The sequence below is a fragment of the Hippocampus guttulatus genome, chromosome 19 (assembly GCF_054856545.1).
Source record: "Hippocampus guttulatus isolate MCC_2025c chromosome 19, RoL_Hgut_1.0, whole genome shotgun sequence".
NCBI classification, from domain to species: domain Eukaryota; kingdom Metazoa; phylum Chordata; class Actinopteri; order Syngnathiformes; family Syngnathidae; genus Hippocampus; species Hippocampus guttulatus.
Window position 1 is genome coordinate 3,084,807 of NC_141279.1, and position 26,939 is coordinate 3,111,745.

At 44.2% G+C, this 26,939-nt stretch overlaps 3 protein-coding genes across 9 annotated transcripts in view; 2 read left to right on the forward strand and 1 right to left on the reverse strand.

Annotated features, from left to right (window-relative positions):
* The window catches only part of slc39a11 (solute carrier family 39, member 11), a 65,422-nt gene extending 64,764 nt beyond the window's left edge, over window positions 1-658 (reverse strand). Inside the window, exon 1 of the mRNA XM_086139045.1 lies at window positions 610-658. The gene's annotated coding sequence lies outside the window, so the exon portion shown is untranslated. The remainder of the gene's footprint in view (window positions 1-609) is intronic.
* Window positions 659-5,821: 5,163 nt separating this feature from the next.
* LOC147189556 (forkhead box protein K2-like) lies at window positions 5,822-12,746 on the forward strand. Of its 2 annotated transcripts, none has more exons than XM_086139198.1 (9): window positions 5,822-6,302; window positions 7,325-7,519; window positions 7,608-7,749; window positions 8,030-8,176; window positions 9,125-9,318; window positions 9,403-9,605; window positions 9,809-10,066; window positions 10,136-10,330; window positions 11,192-12,746. In XM_086139198.1, exons 1-9 carry the CDS (start codon window positions 6,007-6,009, stop codon window positions 11,422-11,424), a joined length of 1,863 nt encoding a protein of 620 aa, XP_085995324.1. In that variant the 5' UTR covers window positions 5,822-6,006; the 3' UTR covers window positions 11,425-12,746. The 2 variants fall into 2 exon arrangements, with proteins under 2 accessions (XP_085995324.1, XP_085995325.1); XM_086139199.1 differs by having other exon boundaries at window positions 11,195-12,746.
* Window positions 12,747-13,560: 814 nt separating this feature from the next.
* tanc2b (tetratricopeptide repeat, ankyrin repeat and coiled-coil containing 2b) overlaps window positions 13,561-26,939 on the forward strand; it is a 71,755-nt gene continuing 58,376 nt past the window's right edge. For all 6 annotated transcript variants that reach the window (XM_086138979.1, XM_086138981.1, XM_086138980.1 and 3 more), the window contains exon 1: window positions 13,561-13,980. The gene's annotated coding sequence lies outside the window, so the exon portion shown is untranslated. The remainder of the gene's footprint in view (window positions 13,981-26,939) is intronic.

The window sequence follows — 26,939 nt, forward strand, 5'->3', positions numbered from 1 at the left end:
TCCGCCATTGACATACGACACAGTGTCCCACTTCATTCCATAAAAAAAATTAACAAGGGCTTCTCAATTCACAAGTCAGCGTCTTGAACAAAGTCATTTTGAAAAAGTTCGAACTAATGTACTTATCGCAACTCACCGCAACATTATTTAGTTTGCGCTTTTACCAAAAAAAAAAAGCTGAACATGTTATCAGATTACAACAGGTTAAAAAAAATGCATCTGTCCAAATAAAGAAATGCCCGAGGCCGCTGGCCACTATGAGCAAGGCGAGATGAATGAAACGATCATATCAAACGCTACGTATGGTTTGAAGCATCCATGCTTAAGATATTCTCATCCATGCACATGAAGACAAGCCGGTTTGACACTTGACATGCACGAGTGAACCCTTTTCTCTCGTGCTGAGTTGTGACTCACGACTCTTCCTGCCGCCAGGAAAGCGAGCAAATGTTATGGGGGTAATGAATGGCGGGGGCTCTTGTGGCTGTGCTTTTCCATTGTAGCGGGTGAGCAGAGGAAGATGAGACGAAAGTGACTTTCTCATTTGTATGACCAAATCCAAAAAAAAAAAAAAAAAGGGGGTTTGTGTGTCAGTGTCAAACGTCTTACCTGCTTCTTCCAGTTCTTGCACGCTCCGAGAGTCAGACATCTCTGCGTTATGCTCTTGCAGCTTTCTCCACCTTTAACGGACATTCAAATGTTTTGTAAGGAAGTCGATATGAAGCTTCAAAATACATAAATACATTTCCAAAGGTTAATACATATGTCCATCTGTGGAAAAGCAGATATTTTTAAACAGTGCATGACAAGGTGTGCTATCAGCTATTGGCACGCGAGCAGGTTAGCTCACGTTAACGCGGGTTTTTAGCTCCTGTTTTGGCAATGACAACGATCTCATCGGCCACTTCGCGATACAGCCATTCATAATTAGTGGAGCAATCAAAGAAGATATACTATAAATCCAAGATTCACATAGTTCTTGATTCGACACAAATTCTTCAACGCTTATGACGAAATGTCACAAACAGCCCGGGCCAATCAAAGGAGCTAAAATGCGTTCCCAAAGCTACTCGCTGTCAAGATTTCACAAAGTATTGACAGAGCTTGTGGACACGGGCGCACCTTTGTGCCTCGGGGACTCAGCAGAAAACCAACCAATCATGGATACTGAGATAGAATATGTAGAAAGCAAGGGTAGAATACAGAGGGGGGTAATAAATGTCAAAAAAATCCCACGGGGGAAGACATTTCGGGACTGCTGTGTAAATGTTTTGAGTGCCTGTTCTCACTCACTCGCACACGGGCAAAGTGTGCTCACTTCAAGCAGTTTGTAAAAAAAAAAAAAAAAAGGTGGAGCTCAGTTGTGAACCTTGCTTGCCTATTTGTTACGCTGCATTGCTTCCAGTAAATCTCAGGGTTGTAACGTAAGGAGATGGTGAACTGATTGCGCACAACTCTAAATTGTGACTTGCCTGGATGCGTACTGGGGGGACATAAAAAGACTGCTTCAAATGCTGCAATGTAGCAGGGGTGTGAAAGATGGACCACTAAATTGTAATTACCACTAATTTATAAGATAAGAAAACCATTATCGAAGCCTTCTGAGTTCTTTTGTGTGTTAATGAAAGTCAAATCATGTCTGGCCAACAAAATCATCAATTATCTAACTGTCACTACTACCCACGCTTAACTTAATCATCTTTTTTTTTTTTAATTGAAATGACGTAAAGGTCGCCATAACTTTACAGTCCGTTTGTCTTTGCGACTGCCAGTAATTTTCATTAGGCATTATAAAAATAGACACTGCACTGACCATGAACGCCCACTTAAGTGTTTTACGATGAAAAAAAAAAAGGAAGCTGTAGTTACATACATGGTTGTTATGGACACACTCATAGACTTAACATATCAATGGGGTGCCTCTGCTGTATTACGCACTCGTGTAAAAGAAGGGAAAAAAAGATGAAGGCGCATTGTGGTAAGCAATAATAAAAAAAAAAGGCAAATTTGCCTGCATGCTGGAAAACAGAACTAAATCCCAAATTATTATCGTGCTGATGTCCAAAAAAAAAAAAAAAAAAGCCCGTGGAAGCGGGCAAGAGTCTGTTTGAATCCACCACACGAAAAAAAAAGGGGGGGGGGGGCTGCCGTGTGATCTCAGCGTGTGGTTTTGCGTGCTTTGATCTCGCATGCACATGTTTGACGGCAGGATTTATGAGACAGCCTTCATCTCGTCGAACGCTCTACTTACAACCTACTTCATGATGTCACCTGCCATTTATATTTAATGTGTGGCAGTACAGTACAGTCAATTTATGGCCCAGGTAAACAATATCGCAGTAAAGCGATTGAATGAAAACATTGTTGCGGTTATGTGCGGGGATAAATGTCTGATAAAAAAAAATTCATACCGGGTTCTGCAAGTAAATTCAATGCGTAACAGCTGACCTTCATCAACGGTTAAGGTACTATCGAAAATGGTTTGCGGCACAATCCGCGCAAATTAAACGCAAATCAATTTCAATGCGGGTAGGAATTGAAGCTTCAGTAGAAGATTCTCCTTTGTTAAATTACTCTATTCAAACAAAATGAGCGTCATGGCGCATGACCAGCCTTTGATGAAAAAGCTTTTAAAACAAAACAAAACAAAAAGAACACGACAAAAGGCGCCATCTACTGGTGTGATGATGCACAATAAAAATGACAAACCTTCGACTGAAGTGGCTCTAAACTTTACAAGTACAGTGATATTGACGTTGTGGAGTCTTAGTTTTTGTCCCAGTGAGAGAAGTCAGACGCGCTCATGTTCCCCTTGGCGTGTCATTAGATGTCATTGACATCACATGAGCTCGTCAAGCACACACAAGACTTTTAAGCTGCTCCCTTCTAGGGCCGGTCGTCAGTGTTTGTGTGGCCCACACATTGACTGGTAAAATGCTTTCAAATTGTCAAGTTAGCTTTTCCGCACAATTCATTGTTCAACTTGAATGTGGGTCTTTGCCTTTTATGAGTAAATCGATCCTCAACTCACTCGAAGCCTTTCGTGCGTCGTGTGGTCACTGCAAGCGGCAACCTTTTCAAAGACTGAAGCCTTGAGGAGAGAGTTGCCCATCGGTCACTACTGTGGACGCAAAAGAGTACTTCTGTACTCCCGTTTGTCTCCTCATGACTCGAAAGTGCAGGAATCTTTAACTTCATCCAGCTTTTGGGTCATGTGAAACTGACGGGAACAGTGAAGGGAATGAAGTGTAAACTCACCTCGAGACTTAATAGGTAGTGATGGGTCCAGCGACACCGATGCGTTGTCGGTGCATGTGCTGCTTCATTACGTCACGTGATTGACACGTGAACTGCACCGGCGCAGTTTAGACTGCATCGGCTGCGTTGACACAGTCCGGGCTGCTAATTGACACATCGGCTGCGTTGACACAGTCCAGGCTGCTAATTGACACGTGAACTGCACCTGTGCAGTTTAGACTGCATCGGCTGCTTGGCACAGTCCAAGCTGCGCCACTTAGTCCAGGGGGCGTCGACTCAGTGCAGGGGGCGTTGACGCAGCAAAAGCCCGCACAGTGTATCCTAAGGAAGTGCGTCTGGCGACACGATGCCGATTGCCGAAACAAGCCAGACCTCACCCTCGCTCGAATAAAAATATATGTTTGGGCAATACGGAAAACACACTGATTATCAGAAAAAACGTGTCCGTCTGACTTCGAGCGTCATGTCGGCTGTCATATAATAGGCTATTATTATATGAGAAGTGCTTTATGAACGTTTGTACTGTACGTCATACTCCAGTTGATTGAGAGGTCCCGCCTATAAGGGGGAGTTCCAGAAAGTGACTGCGAGTGAGCACACCGCATGTTTGATGACTCTGCCACGTTGCTATTAAAAGTCACATAAAACGTAAACCTTGTCTGCTGACCATCATTACATCGGCTAGGCTAGTTTAGCTGTTGTCGTAGTTCAAAGCTTAATATGTGGCGTGGGTTGGGTCGGCGCCGCGAGTACGTGCTCGCGCTCACAGCAGAGAGCAGCAGACTATCGACTGCTGAGACGCGCTTCACTCGAGTGACGTTGCTACAGTACGTGCATATTATGGAGCAGCTTCCGGACAAATACAAATTGTCCGCCGTGTAGAGCCATTTTGATCTCCTTTTGGAGAATAAGGTATTTATTAAAATCTCCTTGTCTCTCCAAGTGCCTCTCGGATTTTTGACATGTCTTATTCCATTGTGTGTGTGTGTGTGTGTTCTCCACAACAGGGGAAATAGCATGCATTAAACGCAACAGACTGAAATTTAAAACACTGGAGCATCTTATTTTTCTAAATCAAAATTTGTGAAGACAAAGCCCACAAGCATCCTCATTCACATGATTTTCACATTATTGAAACACATTGAATGATACAATATGAATGCATGGATGTGAATGATATTGTCAAGGGTCAATGTCATCTTTATTGTCAAATATGCTTTATGTATGACATGCAGCATAGATGAAATTTCTTCCTCTCAATCCTCAGTGCATACATGCATGCAAACATGCTGTGCATTAAACACACACAGCTAAGAAAGGATAGCAGCTACCCTGTATAAAAAAGACATGTAATCTGAACAGTATAGACAATATAAACAATATAAACAGCATAAACAACAACATAAACAATGGCGCTTGTGGCTATTGTGGGTAGAGTGAGGTAGTGCATTGTATACACGTCATCATCAAATCAGTTTGTTCAGTCTGTCAAGTGGGTTGGCTGCAGGGATTTTGAAGGTCCAGCAGGTGGCAGTGGTCAGCGACACAGTATCAGTACAGTATCAACACAGTGTGTCATTGTGTCGACACGCCTCATGAGGCCTCATGGACCCATCACTACAGTTAACACCTGGGAAGCAAGTTGAAAAATGAGGAGCAGAGTAAAAGGGAACTGCGTTTCTGGTTTGTAATTGGTGTCTACCGACCTGTACTTTGTCTTTTAGATGGAGCTGTTGGAGTGCAATGAGGTGAAACGCAGGTGTGCTTATGCAAATATATGCAAATGAAGGCATCGTCGTGATTGGTGGATGTCAAATTGGGTGCGGTTTGGGGCGGGCATTGCAGCACTTTTTCAAAGTCCCACTTGAGTCTTGAGCTCAGACTTGCACTTGGGGCACATCAGACAGTCTTCTCACTGTACCCGTGGTTTTCAAATGACCCAAAAGCTCGATTTGTCGCCATTTTAGAAAACTGGGAGGTCAATATGTGCACGGAGTGATGTCTCGTAGAGTGCTACTGCCCTCTAGTGGCTAAATGAGCAATAGCATTTAGTAAATGCTATTACTCATTAGTGAGTAATAATCTCTATACAGGTACTATAGAGACTGAGCAAATCTAATTGTTGTCATTAACACGGTATGGTTAAAACAGGATCAGGCACCGAGGGTGACGAGCTGTAGGTTTATTCTAATTTATTTCAGTGACTTTTCTTTTACTTCTGCTTGAATAACGGCTCATATTTCCCCATTTCATTGTGATTTTTTGACACAGATTTACGGACATCATCGGTCCCTATGCACATCGAAGACAAAGGTTGAAGCCATGTACAATCCCTTCCATCAAGAGCGCAGTGCCGAGTCTTCCACCCTTCCATTCATCTGCGTGTCAGTCTGCAGCGCAACCTACCGCGCAATGCTTCAACTATTTTTATTATGGTTGCAATTGGTAAACAATACAGCAATGCCAACCCAGGGTATCTTTTCATTGGTTCAATAATACGCCAGTCATATCACTTCCGCCCGTTTGTCGGCTTTTGATTGGACGGAGGCTCCTTTTTTTCCTTTTGCTTGGCGGCGGTGAGTCGGAGCCGCGGTAACCCCGGTCTGGCACGTTCCTTGCTATCTGAACGTTGTAAAATTGGGCCCGTTCTTTCCCCCCCAAAGTCAAGCAACCTCATCATTTTACCGCATCTATCTGGACGTTTTTGTCTCAAACACTACTCCAAATACCCACTAGATACCTCATAAAATGGCGGTGGTAAGCGGTATGTCGGGGTCGGCGATAGCCCGGCTGGAGGGCCGAGAATTCGAGTATTTGATGAAGAAAAGGTCGGTGACCATTGGCCGGAACTCCTCGCAGGGATCCGTGGACGTCAGTATGGGACACTCCAGCTTCATTTCCAGGCGGCACCTTGAGATTTTCACGGCGAGCGAAGATGGTACTGGCACGGGGGAATTCTACCTCCGATGCCTTGGGAAAAATGGGGTTTTTGTGGATGGGGTGTTCCAGAGAAGAGGGGCTCCACCTCTGCAGCTTCCACGAATGTAAGATTATTGAATTAGCGCGCTTTAACCTACACCGCGTCGTGCGTTATGTTGTCCCGTGTTGTTGTTTTGTTGTCCGGCAGCGGTGTTGCACGTGCTGTGTCAATGAACGCTCAGGGTTTGTATTGCGATAACGTCACGACAAACCTCCATGCCAGATACGCAAATTTGGATTATGTTTGTACCCGTAACCCATCAAACATTTTAAAGGGCCCCGTTCATTTAATAATTTAATCGTTTTTCAGTTTTGTCCTAGTCGGTGTGGATATTTTCACCCAAAACGCATCTCTCAGATACATTAGCACACTTGCCCCCTTCATTTACAGTCATCTCATTTTGTTTAGGGCACAAATGTACCTAACTGTGGTTTATTTTCATTTCAATGGCTTGTTTGTTGTATGCCGAATTAAGAGCGGGATGTCAGATTATTCATATATCCTTGAACCAAAGTGAAACCCTTAATAGGCCAAGATTGATCCAGAACTTTCTTTAAAGTCGGTCAAATTTATAAGGGGTTCCACCCAAGCTACATGCTAGCCACACGAGCATGGTAGTAAGCAACATCGCGTGTTGCCAAAACATTCACGTATGACAGTGTGTAAGCGGACAAAATGGCGATTCAGTTTTGCCGTATTCTTGAAGCTAACCATATTTTACACGTAATGGTGGTCGTTTAGTATCTAATAAACTGGGCCGGTGTTTGGTTAAATCCTGATTGTTATTGCAGCTAATTTGATCTGACGGTCAAACTTTGCTTCATGTTTCCAGTCAGTGTGTTAACACGCCTCAATCTTGTCGCAGCCCCACACATTCAGTAGCCTGTGCAAACTCAAAACGTCACTTGTGTTTCAATTACTGTATTTCATGGGAACAGCTCAGTAGCAGACGCAAAGAGTAACTTAATTAAAAATAAACCAGGAAGATATTGCATAGTCATCTTCATTCATAGTAGGAATGTGAAAAAACAATATTCTGAAAAATAGCTTTTTTGTGTGTGTGTGTGTGTGTTTGTTTGTTTCCAGATGTTGCTTCCGATTCCCAAGCACAAGTATAAAAATTACATTCACCGCACTTTTAAGTGAAAAAAAAGAGCAGAGAAACGTGCCCGAATCGCCGGTCAAGTCGGTGCAACCTCAAATTTCCCCACTGACCATCAACATTCCGGACAATATTGCCCACCTTATGAGCCCGCTGCCTTCACCCACAGGGACCATAAGGTCAGTCAACGTAGTGGTTTCATTGCTTTAGTCACTTGATTACTGTAAGCAGAAAAAACCCATAAGTTAACATTTTTACATTTCACAGTGCTGCAAACTCCTGCCCATCAAGTCCAAGGGGGGCCGGACTGTCTAGCTATAGGAGCGGCCGGGTCCTGGCCTCAGACCTTATAGCAGATAACTCCCAGTCAGAAAATGACAAGGAGGCGTCAGGTGAAGACAGCCCAAAGGTGAGTAGTATTGGTCGCAATGGTGGATGTACAATTCCACTGGAAATGAGATTTGTATTTTGTACAATGACGGCTGTAAAATTCAGCGAACCTTTCATGTGCTCAGAATGCCCTTGGTTACTCATTGAAGTCTAAAAATTGCCCAACGCTCTCTTCAGGGTAGACTTTGGAAGAGAGAACTCAATTGAACCTTTGTGTGTGTGTGTGTGCGTGTGAAAAATTGTAGTTGTTAGTTCTTCCTTTAATTTTTCCCTCACATCTCATGTTATATTCTCTGCAGGATGACTCGAAACCACCGTATTCATATGCACAACTGATTGTCCAGGCCATTACCATGGCCACAGATAAACAACTGACACTGAATGGAATCTACACCCACATCACAAAGAATTACCCCTACTACAGAACAGCTGATAAAGGATGGCAGGTCAGTGTCACACTCACTCGAGTGGGAATGTTGTGTTTCTCATTCAGCTTATCACAAATCATAGTACTGCAGGGGGGAACAGGCTTTTTCCAACTTGGGACCAAATTTGTTTTTGGAAGCAGCCACGAATACCAAAAGACAAAGACCAAATCTTATGGGAAGTCAGACAGAAAAATGTCATTTTGTATGAAATTATTCTCCCACCGTGTCATGATGTCATTGGCAAAATTTCACAATACCATATCGCAAAATAATCAAAAATTGCTCCCCTATATACAGTGCATGCTCACTTAAGTCGATTCAAGTCAGCTTCATTGCCATCAAACACACGTTTTGGGTGATATTAATTCATTTTTATGTTCAACTCTACCTAGCAGAAATATCATTTGGCATTGCATCACGGGATAACTTTTTTGTTGGTAATGACACATCCAAATCGGCAATTATTAGTATATTGTCCAAATCCAGTCTCAATCTTTTTTTTCCCCCCCCCACTTAAGAAAAAAAATGCTCAGCAAGTATTTTGCTCAGAGGCAACTGTCTCACGCTCATGTCATCCAACGCACTCACCTCGACGGCAGCATGCACGTGATGATGGCAGACGGCTTAAGATCAGACACAAATTTATGCGTGAGTCTCAATTGGAAAGTGCTCGCAGTCTTTCCAGATGACAAGCTTGAGCTATGAACATACACGCCAGCTGTAGAAGGGTTGAAGATTTTGTATATGTATCACGGTGAGAATGCTACTGATTTCATTTTTAGTTTTCTTATTTTTTGGGGGGGATTAAACATGCAAGTAACATAATTGACCAGAAAAAAAAAAAAACCTCTTCCTTGCTGCTCTTTGCAGTCCATCATAATTGAGAGCCCGTTCACCCGGATCCTTGTCAAGACTTAACATATTCATGACACATTCATTATGTATTTCTTTTATTTATGTGTGCAGAACTCCATCCGCCACAACCTGTCCCTGAACCGGTACTTCATTAAAGTAGCACGCTCTCAGGAGGAGCCTGGCAAAGGGTCCTTCTGGAGGATCGACCCTGCTTCAGAAGGCAAACTCGTAGAACAAGCCTTCAGGAAACGTAGGCCAAGGGGGGTGCCTTGCTTCAGGACCCCCGTGGGGCCTCTCTCCTCCAGGTACAGCTTAACCCCGAGAATATAACAGCAGACTGCTCGATCACGTTCATTCACAGCAAAGTTTTTTGATCCTCGCTATTCCAGGAGCGCTCCCGCTTCTCCCAATCACACCGGGGCGCTGTCGGCTCATTCCAGCGGCGTGCAGACTCCAGATAGCCTTTCCAGAGAAGGGTCCCCGGTCCCCATGGAACCAGAGCGTACCCCACCACCAGCCCCAGCACCAACTGCCACCGTCCAGCCTAAACTTGCTGTCATCCAAGAGGCTCGCTTTGCGCAGAACTCTACTGGTAATTAAAAAAAAAAACCAAAAAAAACTTACGTGCTATTTATTATATTTGTGTTTTCAAATTCATGTCATGACATTCCTTTTTTTTCTGCATTTTAGACCTCGTTCTAGTTGAGACTCAGTTACGATGCCCATCAGTTGCATAACATATAACCAAAGTGTGTATCGATGACATCACTCCCCACCCGTGCCCACCACCAACAGGTGCTCCACTCACGAACCAGCCCGTATTGATCGCCATGCAACGCCCGATGCCTCAGACGACCATGAAGCCTGTGACCTACGCCGTGGCGACGCCGGCCATCGTGACGACGGCGGTTAGCGCCGCGCCCGTCATGCAAACGGTGCACGTCGTCCACCAGATCCCCACCGTCGCCATGACACCTGTCGCCGCGCATCCCGCTGCTATGGTGAAGCCAGACTCTCAGGAGAATGGAGGCGGCGAGCACCAAGAGATCAAAGGTTTGCCTGCTGATAGCGTATGACGATGACGACGACGATGATGACGTTGTTGTCACCTTTTGTGCATAGTGAAAGTGGAGACGCTCCCATCCATCACAACCTCGTCGATAGGCGGAGTCGGCCGCATCATCCAGAGCGCTCAGGCGGCTCCCCTGACGACAGTAACCATCATGCAGCAGGCTCCGCTCGGTCAACACCAGCTGCCCATAAAGGCCATCACACAAAATGGAACTCACCTGGTGCCGATCAGTTCGGCTGGCACAGGTGAATAATTGTGTTTATACGCCCTGCGCTCACTCTGGCAAGAAGTGCCACTGCCTCCTATTGGAGTGGATGTGCAATTACACTATATTTAAAAAAATAATATTCATAAATAAGCATGCTTGGGGGGGGGGTCCACATGCATTCAAAACTCAACCCTGATGTTAAATAGACATACTGGAGGGTACCTGTCTTTATGGCCTGCCCCGCTGGGAATAAATAGTTACAGTACTGGAATTATTACATTGAAAGCGATGTATAAATCAGGATGTATTGTATTGTATTTGTGATGTCACTGACACACAAGACGGAACTAATCCACATGGCTCAAGATTCGAGTCGGATATGTCGTATTTTGTATAAAGTGGTTCAGTTCTGCTTGTATCCCGCTTTTCCGATCTTCATCTCCTCTTTATTTTGCCTTTCCTGACTGTCCTCTCGTTGATAACCAGTCTCCTTTTTATCGCTCTCACCTTGCTTCTCGTCCGCTCTCTCAACACCGTCATCTGGCTGTGTCTCAATTTCTGTCTCATTCATCTTTATGGTGAACAAGTAGGACATCATGCCCCCCCCCCCCTTTTTCATTTTGAATTATTAAACAAACAGCAATGGAAAGGAATACACATTATAGCTTCACAGGATTTCAGAAACAGAAAAAATGGCACACAGTTACGAATGCGGATTTTTCAACTGTAAACGGGCAGCATTTGTTTCTTGTATAAAGTTTAGCCAAACAATTGACTGAAGCCCCCCCCCCCCAACTCTGGTATTAACCATATTTAAAGTTGTCATATTGTAATAGAAACTCTTTGAAATCTTCGGTTTGTAATGGCTGCTCTTGTCGCATTTGCTTCCCCTCCGAAGCAGCCGTCGCAAACCCCCTCCACCTTCTTGCCACCCACGCTTCAGCCTCCGCGTCCCTGCCCACCAAGAGGCAGAACGGCGAGCTGCAGGAGGCGCCCGCGTCCAAGAGGGCGAAGACGCAGGAGGGCGACGGGAGCGAGGCAATTGCCGCAAACGGCAACAACAACAATGGCTCCGCCGCCACTGATGGCGCCGGAGAAGCGGAGGTTAGTGAAACGGTGGGCAACCAGTAGCCCCTCTCCCCCCGTCCTCCTCCTCTCTCCTTATGCATCCTGAGCCCTGCCGTCGCCCACATTGAGCCTCATGCTGTCCACGCTCTGACCTCTTCACCCTTTACCGGTCATCACTTACGGCAAGGTGCCAAAAAGAGAAGAGATTACTCAAAGTGAACGTTCCAATCTCGCCCCCCCCCCCCCCCCTCCCGGTCCACACGGAATTAAGAATCCCAGCATTGTCGGCCTGCGAGCGGGAACCCCGCCCCCCCCCCCCCCCCCCTCTTGAAGCACAGGGAACGAAAACCCCCAAATTCCAGCGGACTTTTTGGGGACCGAAACATGCCAACAGCCTCGCCGATGGTTGCATTCTCAGCACTTGAAGTGCAATCCATCATGCAGCCAAGCCAAGATCCGCCGCCAGGGGAAGCGCGTGTACGTGTGGACGTTCCCATCTTCGGCAGCTAGCCTCCCTTGACCCGGTTGTGAGTAGATCTATATGCAGTATTCCATTGTGCAAAGGTGTCTTTGGAGTTCTTCATTTCTCCAAGGACCAAGTGATGAATTATGATTAGAAAAACCTATAAGTGGGGTCGTGATGAACATTTAAAACTCTCACCTGATATTTAGAATTTCGTTTTGGTTTTTGTATGTGAACTTTGTTCAGTGAAATGAATGTAGTCTTCTTTATTTCTTTTCTTTGAAACACTATCTAATATGAGTGGATCCCCGACTACTCCTTCTCGCAAATGACATTTTGTTTTTCCACCACTGTACACGGACAGACTTTTTTTCCACATTTTACAAATGTCCAATGAGATGATTAAAAAAACAAACAAAAAAAACCCCAAAAACAAGTATATTGCCATGCGTATTTGACCGTATGCTTCATTGAGCTTGCATGTTAACAGATCTAGAGATATAATGTACCGATTTATCTGAATATGGGAACTGAAGAAAGTTTAGACTGAATCTATGCTTCTTGATTCTGCCCAGTGCTGCACTTACGCCTCTTCTTAGTTGTGTATATAATTTTTTTTTTATTCTATTTTTATCAATTGCGCTCAGTTTTTCCATCCCCTCCCCTTTCCCCCAAGTGTTTACCTTTTTTGTGTTGAGGTTGTGGCAGTCTCTTTATCAATGCTATTCTTCTGTTAACTCAACGTGTCGAATCATATTGCATTCTCTGTTACACAAGGAAAGACAAGTGGTAGGTGTTTCTTCTGCTTCAGTGGGTAAATGATTTTTTTTATATATATATATAAAATATATATATATATGAATTTATTTAAAACCTTGCCTCTTAGTTTGTATTTCTTTGAGTAAAAATCTCTGCTTGGCTATTCTGCATTCACAATACTTGACATTTTATGATTTTTTTTTGGTCTCGATACTTCTCCGGTCAAACTCGCAGGATACATTCGAGTTAAATGGTGTGACGGAAGGAAGACATTCCATGTGGTTTAATCAGGATTTTACAGGAAGGCCGTGTGCGTCATCCACCTCCGCAGCATTTACAAACCTGATTAATTACAATTTTGCATCCAACTGCCTATGTTCACACACAGTTTTACCCCACTTATTTATTTTATTAATTTATTTTTTTATTTTAATTTTATTCTCATTTTTACTCTGCTTAAGCAGTCGCCTTACCGCGGCGGAGGCATCTTGACTGCTTCCCTAAAAATGGAAAATTGTTAGCTTCCATCTTTTTTTAAAAACTCGTGACGTGAAAGTGCAGTCAACGTGAAATGTCAATCCAAGATGTATCATTTCTTTCCCTTACGCAATTTTTATTCAACCGATTGATTTGCAGCTGCGCATGAGAAACTTAAAAATTCAAAGCGAAAATCTACACTTAAGATCCCTCCCGACCAGGGTTATTATAGTTTGGTAATTTTAATTATAGTTAGTTTTCACTCACGGGCTTGTGGGTTAAATGCACACGTACGCCAACTTTTCCCAACACACTCATGAGGCAAACTGGCAAATTTCACCAGGGCAAGTCTTATCATTGTTGACCTTGGGGCATTTTGACGAAACACGTCTTTCGATAGTTTTTTTATTTTGAAATTGTCGTTTTGGGTGGTTGTTCTGAAATACTGTACACCACCGGAAGTGAACCGTGACCACTGCTGCAGTTTGACACGTCGAATGGAGGAGGAGGCAAGTCCTCGACCGCAGCAGCGTGTTGTTGCGACGCTGCGTGGCACTGCTTGCTTGGGACTGCCTGTGATTTGCGAACACCACCACCACGCCACCAGCAGCACCTCCGACGCACATGGCCGAACCCTGCCTCCGTCAGCGGGGCTGAGCTAGTTGCTACCAGCCGGCCGGAGCGGCGAGCTTAACTACCGTCAAACACCCAACCCACCCGCTTCATCAACCGACCTCCCATGGGTGTCGCTGCCGCGAACGTCCTCACTCGTCGTCCGGTGCGGCAAACCACCGCAGAGTCGCTCGGTACGGGCCACCGGAGAGATCGTGTGTCGGCCGGGAAGCGGGACTTGAGGACGCTGATGTGATGCCAGAGTCGGGCTGCAAAACAAAGGTCCGAGTGTAAGGAAAAACCTCCAGGTAAGCGAGACATTTTTTTAATTTACACTCTAACTTCCTACCTCTTCTGGGCACGTTTCTACAACAGACTAATATTGCTAGTCTATGTTCTCATAATCAAACCAGCCTGTTCAAGACAAAACGCTACCCCCCACCAAGAATGGGTTTTAATGAGGAAGCTTGTCCCTTGGAGATAATGCCTAGCACATTTTCATTTAGTCTGCACAGGGCAACATATGTTATTTTGTATTGGGTACCTCTGCCATGCATTGTTGTTTCACACGCACCTCTTTTAAATTCAACAAAATGTGTGTGCTCACTGTGACCGACTGTGGAGTCTGTGTTTTATGATTTTATGCAATCTCAAGTGACAGCACGGGACTAGAGTTGAGTTGTCCTCGGTCAGAAACTCGGTTTCAGCTTTTTCGCTTTGGTCTGCATGTGTTGTGTTGTCTTCCGTCCACCTTCTCCCAAAAACAAGCATTTTAAGTTAATTGAAGAGTCGAATCATCTATACTCAATCAGGAAAAGCTCCAGGTCACCTGCCACCCTAATGAGAACATGCACTATAGAAAATGGATGGATGGAATTAAAAAGGCCAGCGTGTGGAGTGGGGGGCTTGTGTTTGGAATGCCTTCCTCACAGTTCTGAGGTCCTGGGTTTGGAGCTTTGCTATGGCCTTACTATATGGAGTTTACATGTGCTCCCGGTCAAGGTAGGAAGTAGAAGACAAGAAGCTGTTGTTACTTGTTGAGTGGCTGGCGGCCAACAAGCAATTATGTGACATCTGCTCCGTCTTCGCAGATGTGTGCTTTCATAGCATGTTGCAACAAAGGCCTGCTAATCAGCCAAATGAATGCCCCCCCCCCCCCCCCCCCCCTCCCGGATGCTCACATTTTGAACTCTTAATGAGATTTTGTCCCCCATCGTAGGTTTTGCAACGATAATATATTTTGCAAGCCCCCGCGGTTTAAAGGTGGTGTCAGAAAAAGTAGGTCTGCGGCGGCAAAGGTCTCTGCTGTCAGCACGGTAGATAAAAGACAGTCGGGGCTCAAAGGGTCCTCTGATCACATCACGTGTTGGTTTTGCTTATCTTCTCAAGCCCTGTCATCTGTCTACGTGCTTTTCCATTGTGCTGCTTTTCCTCTCGATAACATTTTTATCATTTGGTCAGACTCTGTGTGACAACAAAGTCTCGTTTTCCACCGGAAAGATTGCACGACTGTCTGTGTCCTATGTGTTGTGTTGTATTATTTTTGTTATTTTGACTTCAAAATGGCGCCGCGAGAGTGGCTGCCTTTCCAGCAGCTCCTATATTTTGTTGTTCTACTTCTTCCTTTCATAACTTTGCTGCTGTGAATTGGGAATTTCTCCATTGCGAGACTAATAAAGGTTTTCTTATCTTATCTTATAAACCAACGCTGTCATGTTCACAGGGTTAAGAAATTAGAAACACCCTGAAATGGTCGCCAGCAAATTTCAAGCCACACATACACAAATAACCATTCATATTTGTTTCTTCCAGAATGTCTTGGAAAAATGTCTTCTTAGTCAAAACATATATACATAAGAGTAAAGCCACACAATTTTCAGGTCTTCCATAGTAGGCCGCGTTGTTAGTGTAAGCAGTGCGCATCGGTGAGGATGCACTTTGATCAACAGAAGCTGCAGGGGAAAAAAAACCCATAATAAAAATCATCTCGACAAAAATGTGAAAAAAATCGATTACTCAGCTGTCCTAACATAATGCAACTCAAACGGACGATGAGGGTGATGTGTAAACTATGAATACAAAAATCTCATCTTTTTTTATTCCCCCCGCCCCCCAAAAAAGGCAACGTTTCAAAATGGCTCCTGAAGTGGAATGTTAGCGTTCGTGTCTCCAATATAAGTATGAGAAAGCATTTTTTTCTTTCTTTCTTTTTTGTGCCTCTTCAGTAGACAAACGTTACCCCAAAAAAAAAAAAATAAATAAAAATACCAGAAACATTTTCGGATTGCCTAGAGAGAGCGGCAATGCAATCAGGAGTGGGTACTCAAGAGAAATACAATTAGAGCCTCATCGGCGGATAACGCGCCCTCGCCTACCGATGGACTCATAAAAACCACGCTGCAAAAAGTTTCAACCACTTCCAAGTTTGTGTGACGCATGATCGAAATAATTCGATGCTGCCCTGTATATGTCATATAGCCCCGCTTCCCAAATAGGCGTCAAAGAAGAACAGTGGCGTGAGGGAAGGTGCTTTTAAAAAAAAAAAGAAAAGAAAAAAAAATCCCATTCTTTTTAACTGTATCCATCCATGTTGTTGTCTGTTTCTCATCAGAGCATCTATTTTAAGAGCAGCCCGCTGGATCACAGCGTGCCGCTGTTTCCGCCTTCTTCAATACCAACGCGCACAAAGAAACGATACATCTTAGATGCCGAGGCCTACTTCAGGTTTTCAAAACGATGCGTACGTCTTAACTCTAAGCGCCTCACTCTATCACAAATTACACAGTGACCCGAATGGACTTCTTCAAATATCAATCTCATTACTACATGACAGAGGCCTTCATTGTGGAATTATTATTTTTTTATTCAACGCGCCTCAATCCCATGATCAGAAGTCAAAATAATACAGACGACCACAAATTTTTTTGGAAACGTTATTCTTTAACTTGAATTTGTCGAGCATTAATATTGTTTGAATGCTTGTATTCATTATTAAATGAAAGCACCAAGGATGCATTCAAGGCTCGTGCTGTGAAATGCATTAGTGACCTACATAGGGTAGAGGAAGATACCTCTTGGAATTAAATATGGAAAGAAAAAAAAATGCAATGCAGCCCTTCTGTTGTCAGGAAAATAAATCAATAAATAAACGTGAGCAATATAAGATCCATACGAATATATGACCCCCATTGCAGCTCCATAAAAATAACGGTATGCCTGTAGGAGGATAGTAAATGTCTGAATGCGGTGTTTGTTTTGAGGCTGTGATTACATCAAAGCTCTTTGTTTGGGGTATTCTTACTGACACCACAAACATGTACCGTGTACTTGACGTACTTGATGATCGATAGCACTTTGTGTCGACCCCCCCCCCCCCGCCCTTTTTCTTGATGCAAAAAGCCTGTTTGATTACTAGATTGAAATACAGCACTGCCCTCGTTTTTCGCCATTACTTGGTACCCGAAGCCGCAAAACTTGGTGTGCAAAGTGGCGAGGGATGACTGTCGTCTTAAAATGAACCAAGCTTTTCCTGTTCCGTTCAGGTGGGCACTCTAAATTGGGCCGGAATGAACCACGCCCTCTGTTGGTGTTTTACAAGTAGGAATGCGGAATTACAGCGGAATGCCATTTGCTCGAGTCGGGGGCACAGCTGCTGGCTTAAGTAACACAAGTCAGCCCGCTTTTGACTTCCAGTAAAATTATCACTCCATATCTCGTGCGTTTTACACACCAGAATCCAACCCGCCCAGACCCTCACATCCACCCCCCTTACATTGTCACCCTAATGAAATCACGTTAATCCCCTTTTCTTTCCCCCCCCCCCCCCCCCCCCCCCTCGAGTGCTGTGAGCATTCTCTCTTGTCGGTTGCGTCCAATCATGATGGGGGCAGTCCTCAGAGGGGACCCGGTTAGCCTGTTAGGCAGCTGCTGGACTCGGACCCAGCTGCCGCGTCGGCCATGGCGGAGAACATCCCGGTCGGAATTATGGCAATGACGTCAAACAGTTTTGCGTTGGTGAGCCACCAACCTTTGTCGCAACCAACATACACCCACTTTTCAACATCTGTCACTATTAAGGAATTTCTACATACAGCCGCTGATATAAATAGAGCACAGGTGTCCAAGATTTTTGGGGTAGTCCACTTCTCCCGTACTTCACTAGAATAGATCCGCCCCTGCATTAGTCAGCAGTACTTGACCAAGAGTATCAGTCGAAGTAGTTTCTTACAATCCCTGCATAGCTATAAAAATTCTGATTTGTTTTGGAACCTAGTCAGCCTTATTTGCTGAAAAACTATATTTACTCTTTGGAACTCTCTATCCACCGTTTTTGTGTTCAGGACCAAACAATAATTTGGTGCCACCGTGGTCGCAAGAAATTGTGTTGAAGTTAGTTTAGGAGTTTCTTTTAGACAAATGTAGTCCTTTGCTGCCACCTTGTGACATTGATAAGTGATACCAGTGCAGTAGAAAGCCTCCTGGCGCGACAACAATTACAGGGGGATATTTACAACACAGGAGGCTCACTATGTGCAAAAACATTCGTATCGGTTATAGTAGTTGTCGGCAATGGAGGAGTGGGGGTTAATTTATGAGGCATGCGTTGCCCACTCTGCCTCTTCTCCCACCCTGAAAACAAATAAAAAGAAAATGTGGGGTTTCTTCCAGTCCCTGCGGACCACCGAAGTACCGTGATTTGACCCACCCTCACGCACACTGGCGCTCTGTGGCACCTAAATGGACGCTCTGTTCCACGTCCTCCTCCATCCATGCGCGCAGCGGGAGACCTCAGCCCGGCGGTGTGGAGCGGCATTGGCAGGTTAACCTCGGCTGTAATTTGCCAGGGCCTGTTCCAGTGCGAGGACAAGCAGCGTCGTTGTTGTGAACACAGCTGTTTCCTCCGGCTTTGTGTGCAGAGGAGGGGGCGTGGTGGGCGGCGGGACGAAATAGAATAATTCCACATGTGGGCTCGCACGGTAGTCACTGATAATGTTTGGGCCTTTTAAAGGAAGTCCTGTGTTTAGCTTGACCTGGTTACACCCCATTCAGTGAGATAATGTGATAGAGATCTTGCACTCAGATACGTTTTTTTTTTTAACTCTCTGAACTGCAAACTCTGTAAAATCAAGGGTGGCGGGTTCTGTGTTCCTCATTTTATTTGTTTACTTAGCATGATTACGGTTTAGCTTTAGCCACGGCCAGAGCGAGGGGAGTCCCCCACTTGTAGCATCTGTCTCAAACTTTAGTCAGCAATTTTAGGACTTGCCTGCTAAATTGTAAAATCTCGACTTGACTTTGATGTGGTATTCCTGAGACTTGAGTTGGACTTGAACGATGCGTCACTTGGCTCGTCTTGCTTGTTTACGTTGGAAAATCTGCATTGTCGTGGTAGTCTTCCGTCACATGGGACTTGGCTTTTTCGCCTTTGTGAAGCTACGTGGCACAGTGCGTCGCCCCGCCTGGGCTGACCGAGGTGGTTTCCCCGAGCTGCCTGTGCACACTCCAAAAAAAAAACAATCGTGTGGATCAAAGACACACAAACAAAATGTCAGATGACCGACCGCAGCAGCACTGCAGCTGCACGGGCTGCTCCCCGTGCAGCCCGTGCAGCTCCCACCGTCGTCGACCTCTGCCAGTGAAGCAATTCGTTTTCAAATCAATGTTAAACAGTCTGGTGACTTGTTTTACAAGCTGACCCCCCCACACACACACACACACCGCCACCTCCTTGACCCGACACCTGAAAACAATTGAGGTGGCTGCGTCCGATGTCATCATGCTAATCATCCGCTAATATTTTAATTTTCCAAAGAGGCCTCTTGACACATCTATCAGATGCTTAAACTCTCCAAATTATTTCCCCTTTTAGTCCTCCCTGACACATATTTCCCCCTGAATCTCCAGAAGGAGAAACTCATGTGACAGTCTCCTGAGGCTGCAAAGATGGCGTCTCAGCCATGCCTCAAGGTCAAGGTCACTTGGTCTCACAGTGGGTAACCCCTGGAGAGGGGTGAGGGGGGAGGGCGTTCTCTAACAGCCTAATGAGCATCTAATTGATATCCAGCTGGAAAACGCCATGGCCACTTAATACAGCTCGCGAGCAAAGCATATTCAATGCTCTTTGAGTTGTGCCAGCATGACACGGAAGGACCTAGAGTATGAATTTTTAACAGCAAGCCCCGGGAGGTAATGACTAACAATCACACTTGCGGCTTAGGGAACTTTTTTAATTTTTTTTTTCTTCTTCTTCTTTTCCCCAAGACGACACTTTTGTGTTTATTTCTGTCTGCCCGGCTCTTATCTCCCAGACTGCCAGAGACAGAGAGTGCGCTAGCGTCGCGACGCTCGAGCAACACATTCCCCGCGACGCCTTGTTCTCTCGGAGTCGTAATGAAACGGGCTCCAAGGACGTGGCTAATCCGAAGCGGCGCACTTGAGCCCGATCTCATTTGCCACGCCACAAACGCCGACGTGGCCCCGCTGGGGGGGGGGAAGACTCTCCGACGTTTAATCAACAGTGAATGAGATCAAGCGAGCGGTCAAATGTTGCAGTAGATGCAAAAGCAGCCTCTGTGCCTCTGGCCTTGAGGTTTTTTTTTTTTTGTTCCTCGGTTGCGACTATCCAACCAAGACGTGACGAAATCTTTTTTTAACTGCGACTTTTCCTAGTTCTTGGCCTTACGACATTATCAAACCTGTCTTTCGGTCTTTGTGGCGACATGACACAACCATCAACCTATAGAGGAGCTCCAAGAAAACCGACAACAGGAAACTGTAAACATCACGTAACACTAAACTCAATTGTAAAAAAAAAAAATTGAGTTTTCATCTCGGGATGTGGGTGGAGCCTCTCGGCAGAATTTTGAGGATTCGTTAGCCAACTAGCATTCGGTTGTCTTCGACCCCCGCTTCTCTGCTGTCAGGCCTTGATGTCCCATGAGGCTTCTGTGACGCGGCGAATCAATCTTGCTAAATGCCGCAATCTTCTCTGTCAAACCTTTCCAGGGATGCTTGGGCAGAGGAGGATGAAAATGAAGCAAATATTTGCTCGAAGAAGACTGCATTTTCTGAAATGGTGTTTCAATATATTTCCCGTTGAGTCGCCAATTCCCCAATGGCTTTGTTGAATTTTCCATTCAGGACCCGCTAGCAGTTTGTTTAGACTCCCGTCGGCGGGTAGCCGCTTAATTACTGGACTCAATGCGGAGTTCACCCAGAGAGCAACGCGGCCACGCACCCTGGAGGAAACGCAAATGATTGTGTTGCCGACTTCTTTGTGCCGCATTGACAATCGACTTCCTCGCTGCACACTTCTGCGCTGCTCAATTCGGGGGGGCGGCGATTGGACTGCTACGGCACTGCATGCGGTTTTGTAAATTGCCCACTTGCAAATGATTCCTCCTTTAATCAAACAGGGCGGCGTAGGAAAACAGATAAAATAATCACCAAATGTCCAATCGGGAACCTTAATGACATTATTGATTAAGGATAGTGCGGCGGGTTCTCGCACAAGTCGCTTATTGCCTAATTGGCTGTGAACATGTGAAATGCCCTCGGTTGCCCGCAAGATGGCGCCAAAGCCCTTTTTTAATAGAAAAGTAGTACATTGGTGACCAGGAACTATGTTAGAGTGTTACATCTTGACAGAGAGACAATCTTTGTATTAGCCGATGGAATTTTGCATGGACGTGTGCATTTTGGGGGCCTTTGTTTTTGTTTTATTTAATCAAATCATCTGTAAAGCATTTCATTTTAAGGATAATGTTGCAAGATGGTTGAAACGAACTATTAATTTGGGCAGTTATAAACATTTTCCAGGAGGCGTTATTTTACGGTACTCGTGGCTGTTGACTAATCCCTGCAGGGCTCCGGCTGGCCTCTTTTCTGGATCGGAACAGTGGACAGAAGCCAAAAAATAGCATTTCTTTTTATAGTTCTGCTGGACTTCAGCAAGCCTCCTGAGTGGAACCTGAAAATAAAAAATTGATCTCCATGCATTTTACGGTATATTTGGTAGAGCTCAGCTGGCCCTGTGGGATAATTTGGCCATCTGTCAAGACAGTCATTTGTCTTCAACAAATAGAAGTGTGCATTTTCATCGCATTTTTTTTTTCTTTTTGATGGAAGCTGATGAATGCGCCGTCTCTCAACTTGCCGGCCGTAAAATTGGCTCGGAGATAAAGCCAAGAGTCAAATCTTTCGAGTCTGTCTGGTTGCTGCCGCAATCATTCCGAGTCAGGGGTGGGCAATTCATTTTGCAAAAAACGGGCCACATGGGAAATTGGAACGCTTCGAGAGGAGCGAAACCAACATGCTTTGTTTCCGTGATTTCGAAAAAAGCATATTGTCTGCCTTGTTTCTCTAAATTGCTCCATATGTAGATATGGTATTAAAATGACATCTGTACACTTTAAAAATGGATGACATTTTTTTTTTTTTTTGGCCCTTCATATTAGAGATGACTTATAACACACCTAATACGTACAGCATGTGAAATTCTGTACGGTATTATCAAGGCATATCGAATTGGCTCACATCCCCTCGCTGTGATTTTTTTAAAAATTATTATTTATTTTAGAAATAATAATTTTATTTTATAATTTATTTTTTTAATTATTAGCAAAAAAATTTGCAGTCAATTCTGGAATTCTTTTTTTTTGGGGGGGGGGTCTGTCCTGGTAAAATTCTGCCAAAGCATTTAAAAATGCCTTTTTGGCACACCTTAAAGCAGACAGAAGACTCGCTGTTCTTATGAGTTGACTTTTACTTGGACAAAAGAGCCACTTGTCATCTAATACACACGTGACAAGCACATTCAGACCTTTCGCAGTGTCCGTCTTTCACCGTGATTGACGGCCGCCGGCAGGCGCGTGCGGTTGCATAAATGTAACATCTCTCCCGCGTTCGCTACTCGTCCTTCAGTGGTGCGTGCGCTGGCCTTTGATGTGCTTACCTGGCGGGGCAGGAAATGCAGTTAATAACTTCCTCGAGACTCGGGTCCCTCCAGTCGTGCAAGAATTGCTGCAAAATTGCTGCATCCGAGTCTGAAGAGAAGACCCAGATCCCGCTTTGGTTCAGAACATGACCTATGAAGGTGGAATTTTGGAGTTGAAACCATGTCCAAATTCTGGGTTTTGTCTTGATGCATAATTGTTTTGAAAATGGGGCGGCAATTAGCGCTCTGATGCTACTTTCGAAGCTGGAATATCGGTAGGGCGACTTCAAACGTTCCCTTTTTTAGCCCCTGTCACTGCTTTGCTGCAAGTCCGCAAAATTGGCTGCACCACTTTGTCTCCTTCCGTCAATGTTTGCACAACAGCCACCTGGAAAAATGACTTTGTTTCACCAATCGACGTGTCCTTTTGACACCCTACCTCAGTGCCCGGTACTCAAAAGGTACCGAGTACCAAAAAGTGCTTTATTATTATTATTTTTTTTACATTGGAAACCATGCGAAAAGTAATTCATCCCGCTTGCTTATTACATTTATAGACTTTGCCGTGATTTGTCACGCTTTGACCAATCACACACTCCAGGCTGGAAAGCTTCATGAGGATGTTGATGAGTGTTGTCAGGTTGGCAAAGGAGATCTGAAGGAAGCTGTTTGCTCCCCAGGGGGAGTGTGTGAGTGTGTGTGTGAGTGTGTGTGTGTGTGTGTGTGTGTGTGTGTGTGTGTGTGTGTGTGTGTGTGTGTGTGTGTGTGTGTGTGTGTGTGTGTGTGTGTGGGAGTAGGGGTTGCTGGGCAAGTGATTGTTCAGTTCTGTGTTTCAGTTGTCTGTGTGTGTGTTTGTTTTTGTAAGCGCCTTCGTCGTTTTAAGGTGCCAGACAGACTTTTTGTCTTGTGTTGAAATTTAATAAGATGAAGTGGTGCATTTGTTGCACAAGACAGGATACAGACTGACGATTGTCGTGATTTTTATCAAGATTTTGGAGCAAATCCAATCCTAAAAACAAGTCCGGCGGGCGTCTCGAAAGCCGGACGGGGCAGAGTCGCTGCTGCCAGGGAGCTTTATAATCAAAGTCGTACATAAAAGGACTCTCAGTGACTTATGTTCCGCCGTCACATGAGGATCTTTCTCTCTCTCTCTCTCTTTTTTTTTTTTTTTTTGGTTCGGTTCATCTCAGTTGAATGTCGGAAGCTTAATGCATGATGGCAAGAAGGCCCCGCTTGTTGTGTTAATAGCCGAAAATTTGAAATCGTCTTTGACAGGTTCGTTTTATATTTTCATGTTTCTGGTGTTTCTTCATAAAAAGCCATTTGATAAGGTCCTCGAAAAATCCATCTCATGTAATAAATTTTAAAAAAAATCTCATCAACTAGATACCAGCTCAACATTATAATTAAATTAACACACCATTAAAGAAATAATTGTGGAATGTTTTCAAACAATAAATAGAATATAGCATTGAATAAATCCAAATATGACATAATTAATTCTTAGCTTCAATTTAAATAAATATGTATTTAAATGACTAAAAACTATACCATAACAGTGATCAATAACAATCATTAAATACTGCATTCATGTATGATACATGTTTATATATTATTATTTTGTATTATGTCGCAATGCTTTTAAGTATTTCACAGTGTCAATAATCACCTCGATTTAATTAGCTTTATCCGTTTTTCAAACGCCTCCGTTATACTTGTTCGTCTCTTGTTTACTCATTCACTCCCAAAGACGTTTTTATATGTCTTTTCAGACTTGGTCCAGAATTGGCTGGTATTGAATGAGTTAATTTATGTGCAAAAAAAAAAAGTCTTCCAGACAAATTTAAATCAAGCTTTGCAGAATATCAGTTTTCCTCCACTCCCTAAAATCACAGAGAGAGACGTCGCCTTTTCAATCGCGCTCTCTTTCCATCGCTCCGTTAAGTTTAATGGCGCCGCAGTGTTGACAGAAAATGGAGCCGTCATGTTAGCATCGGAGAAAATTCTTTCAAGTCGCTTCCTTTGGGAAGCGTCCGCGCACACGTTTGTTTGAAAAAAGATCGCCGCTGCCGCCGCTTCATCATTGGACAGATGGGCCCAGGAAAGTGTTGCATTCCTTTCCGCCACAATTTATCATATCAAAACAACCAAAAAGGTACAGCAAGACTACCCGGAGCAGGCAGGACGACTCCAGTGGAATTTTTAAAGTCCAACATTCAGTAATTAATCGATTTTAGCAATTCATTTAATTTTGTATTATTATTATTATTATTATTATTGTTTTTTTTGGGGGGGGGGGTTCCCCCTGAAAGTCCATTTTCAAGTGCTTCGCACCTTAATTCGGGCCAGCGTCTTCATGCAAATGTGTTGCAGGCGTTGATTACCTGCCATGAACGGGGGTGACCTTCCCGCCCCATTTCGCCAGGGCTCCGCCTCCTCCTCCTCCTAAATGGCGGCCCCCTGTTTGTTCAGGGCGGCCCTGTTTGTTCACAGCGGCACAAGGGCGGACCGGCTCGGCTAAATTCATGCAAACGAGCGAACGTGACGGACGCCTCGGTGGCGAAAGGTGACGTTTTCAATTAGATTTCTGTCTATCAACCCAGCGCAGTTTGTGTCGCACGACCCCGAGCCGCCGTTAAGCGGAGCGGTGAAGTGAATTTACGAGCGAGATTAATCGCACAATCTAGATTAATCTTGCCGAGTGGGAATTCAATGTCCGTTTTGGTCCTTTGATTCAGGCTCAGGCTGCAAATCAAATAACTGCAGTAAGGTTTTAAGACCGGTTTAAGGTTGCTAAAGAAGATTTTGAGAGACAATTTAGCGTTTTACGGAAGCCATCAGTGTTCCAATTCAAATTTCAGGTCTGGGTTTGTGTTCCAAATTGCAGTTCAAACCTTTTTGGGGTTTGAAGCCAAGGTTTGTTTTTCCAAAGTCGAATCGGAAATTAGGGTTCCAAAATAGGGTTTTGATCCAGGTTTAAGGTTTCAATCCAGTGTTAAAGTTTCAAGCACTGATTTAGTTTTCAAATTGTGTTTTTAAGACAGTGTTGCAGGGTTTTGATAAAAGCTTGGAACTACAGGTTAGGGTTTTGAATCAGGGTTTCAAGCCCCGGTAAGGGTTTCAATCAGGGTTCCACACTGTTTCCAGGTTTGAAGAAAGGTTTCTTGTTTAAATGACAGTATCGATTCATGGTTGGGCTTTCAGAGTAGCTTGAGTTTTTAGTTTTAAATCATGCCTACAAGACAGGGTTTAAGTTTCAAAATAGTGTGCATGTGTGTGTAACACATCTGTCAACACACACGTGCCCACACACACGCGCACACACGAAGAACTCAAAACCTTTGCCAAATGTGGTTTTCCGCGTGCTGGTCACAGATGGCCCTCTGATATTGATTCTCATGCGTCAGCAGCACACTTTTTATTTAGAAGCATTGTCCTATTGCTGCACTCTTCCCAGTCATAAAATGTGTGTGAAACTGACAACGTTCCCGTCTGCTCGTTAAAAAAAAAAAAAAAAAAGGGACAAAACGAATGAGAATGGAGCGTCTGTGCATGTTCTGTGAGGAAAGTTTGTGGATGAGTAACTGATTTTATTGGAGGTCTGTGTCGTGAGGGCCAATAGTTGTACCTCATTTCGCTCAGCTGTCAACTTGAATGTTGTATCTCACCAAAACGCTTCACTTGGCTAAGAACCAGAGACTGGCAGTACTTATTCAAAACAGGCTTCGGCTTTCGAATTGGGGTTTGGGTTTCAAATTGGGGGTTGGTCGTCTTTTATGCTGTAAATATAATGTCCTTGTCAGGTTAATGTTTGAAGTTCAGGTTTTGAAACTAGGGTTTCAAGTCAGGTTTCGGGATGACATTAGGGTATCAAGCACAGGTAAGAGTTTCAAAATCAGGTTTTAAGCCAAAATTAGGGATTCAAACTAGAGTAGGGGTTTCAAAGTAGACTTTTCAGCCTTAGCTAGGGTTAAAAAGTCACGTTTCAAGTTGGGATTAGGGTTTTGGTGATGTTTTCAAGATTGTTTAGTGTTTGAAATTAGGGTTTTAAGTCAGGGTTGGGATTTTTAAAAATTTGTTTCAAGTTAGGGTCTCAAGCCAGGATCAGGGGTTACATGTGGGTTTTAAGCCTCGGCTGGCGTTTCAAACTAAGGTTTTAACACAGGGTCAGGGCTCAAAATGTTTTAGACCTTGGTTGGTATTTTAAAGAGATTTCAAATCGATGTTAGGGTTTCAAGTCTGGATCAGCGTTTCAAGTCAAGGTTCATGTTTGAAATTAGGGGTTCAAGTCAAGGTTTCAAATGATGGTTTCAGTTACATGGAAAGAGTGTG

Coding starts and splice junctions, on each gene's coding strand:
- LOC147189556 (XM_086139198.1), top strand. CDS start 6,007: ATGGCGGTGGTAAGCGGTATGTCGGGGTCGGCGATAGCCCGGCTGGAG. Junction 7,750..8,029: donor CAGGTGAAGACAGCCCAAAG/GTGAGTAGTATT, acceptor TATTCTCTGCAG/GATGACTCGAAACCACCGTA. Junction 10,067..10,135: donor CGAGCACCAAGAGATCAAAG/GTTTGCCTGCTG, acceptor TTTTGTGCATAG/TGAAAGTGGAGACGCTCCCA.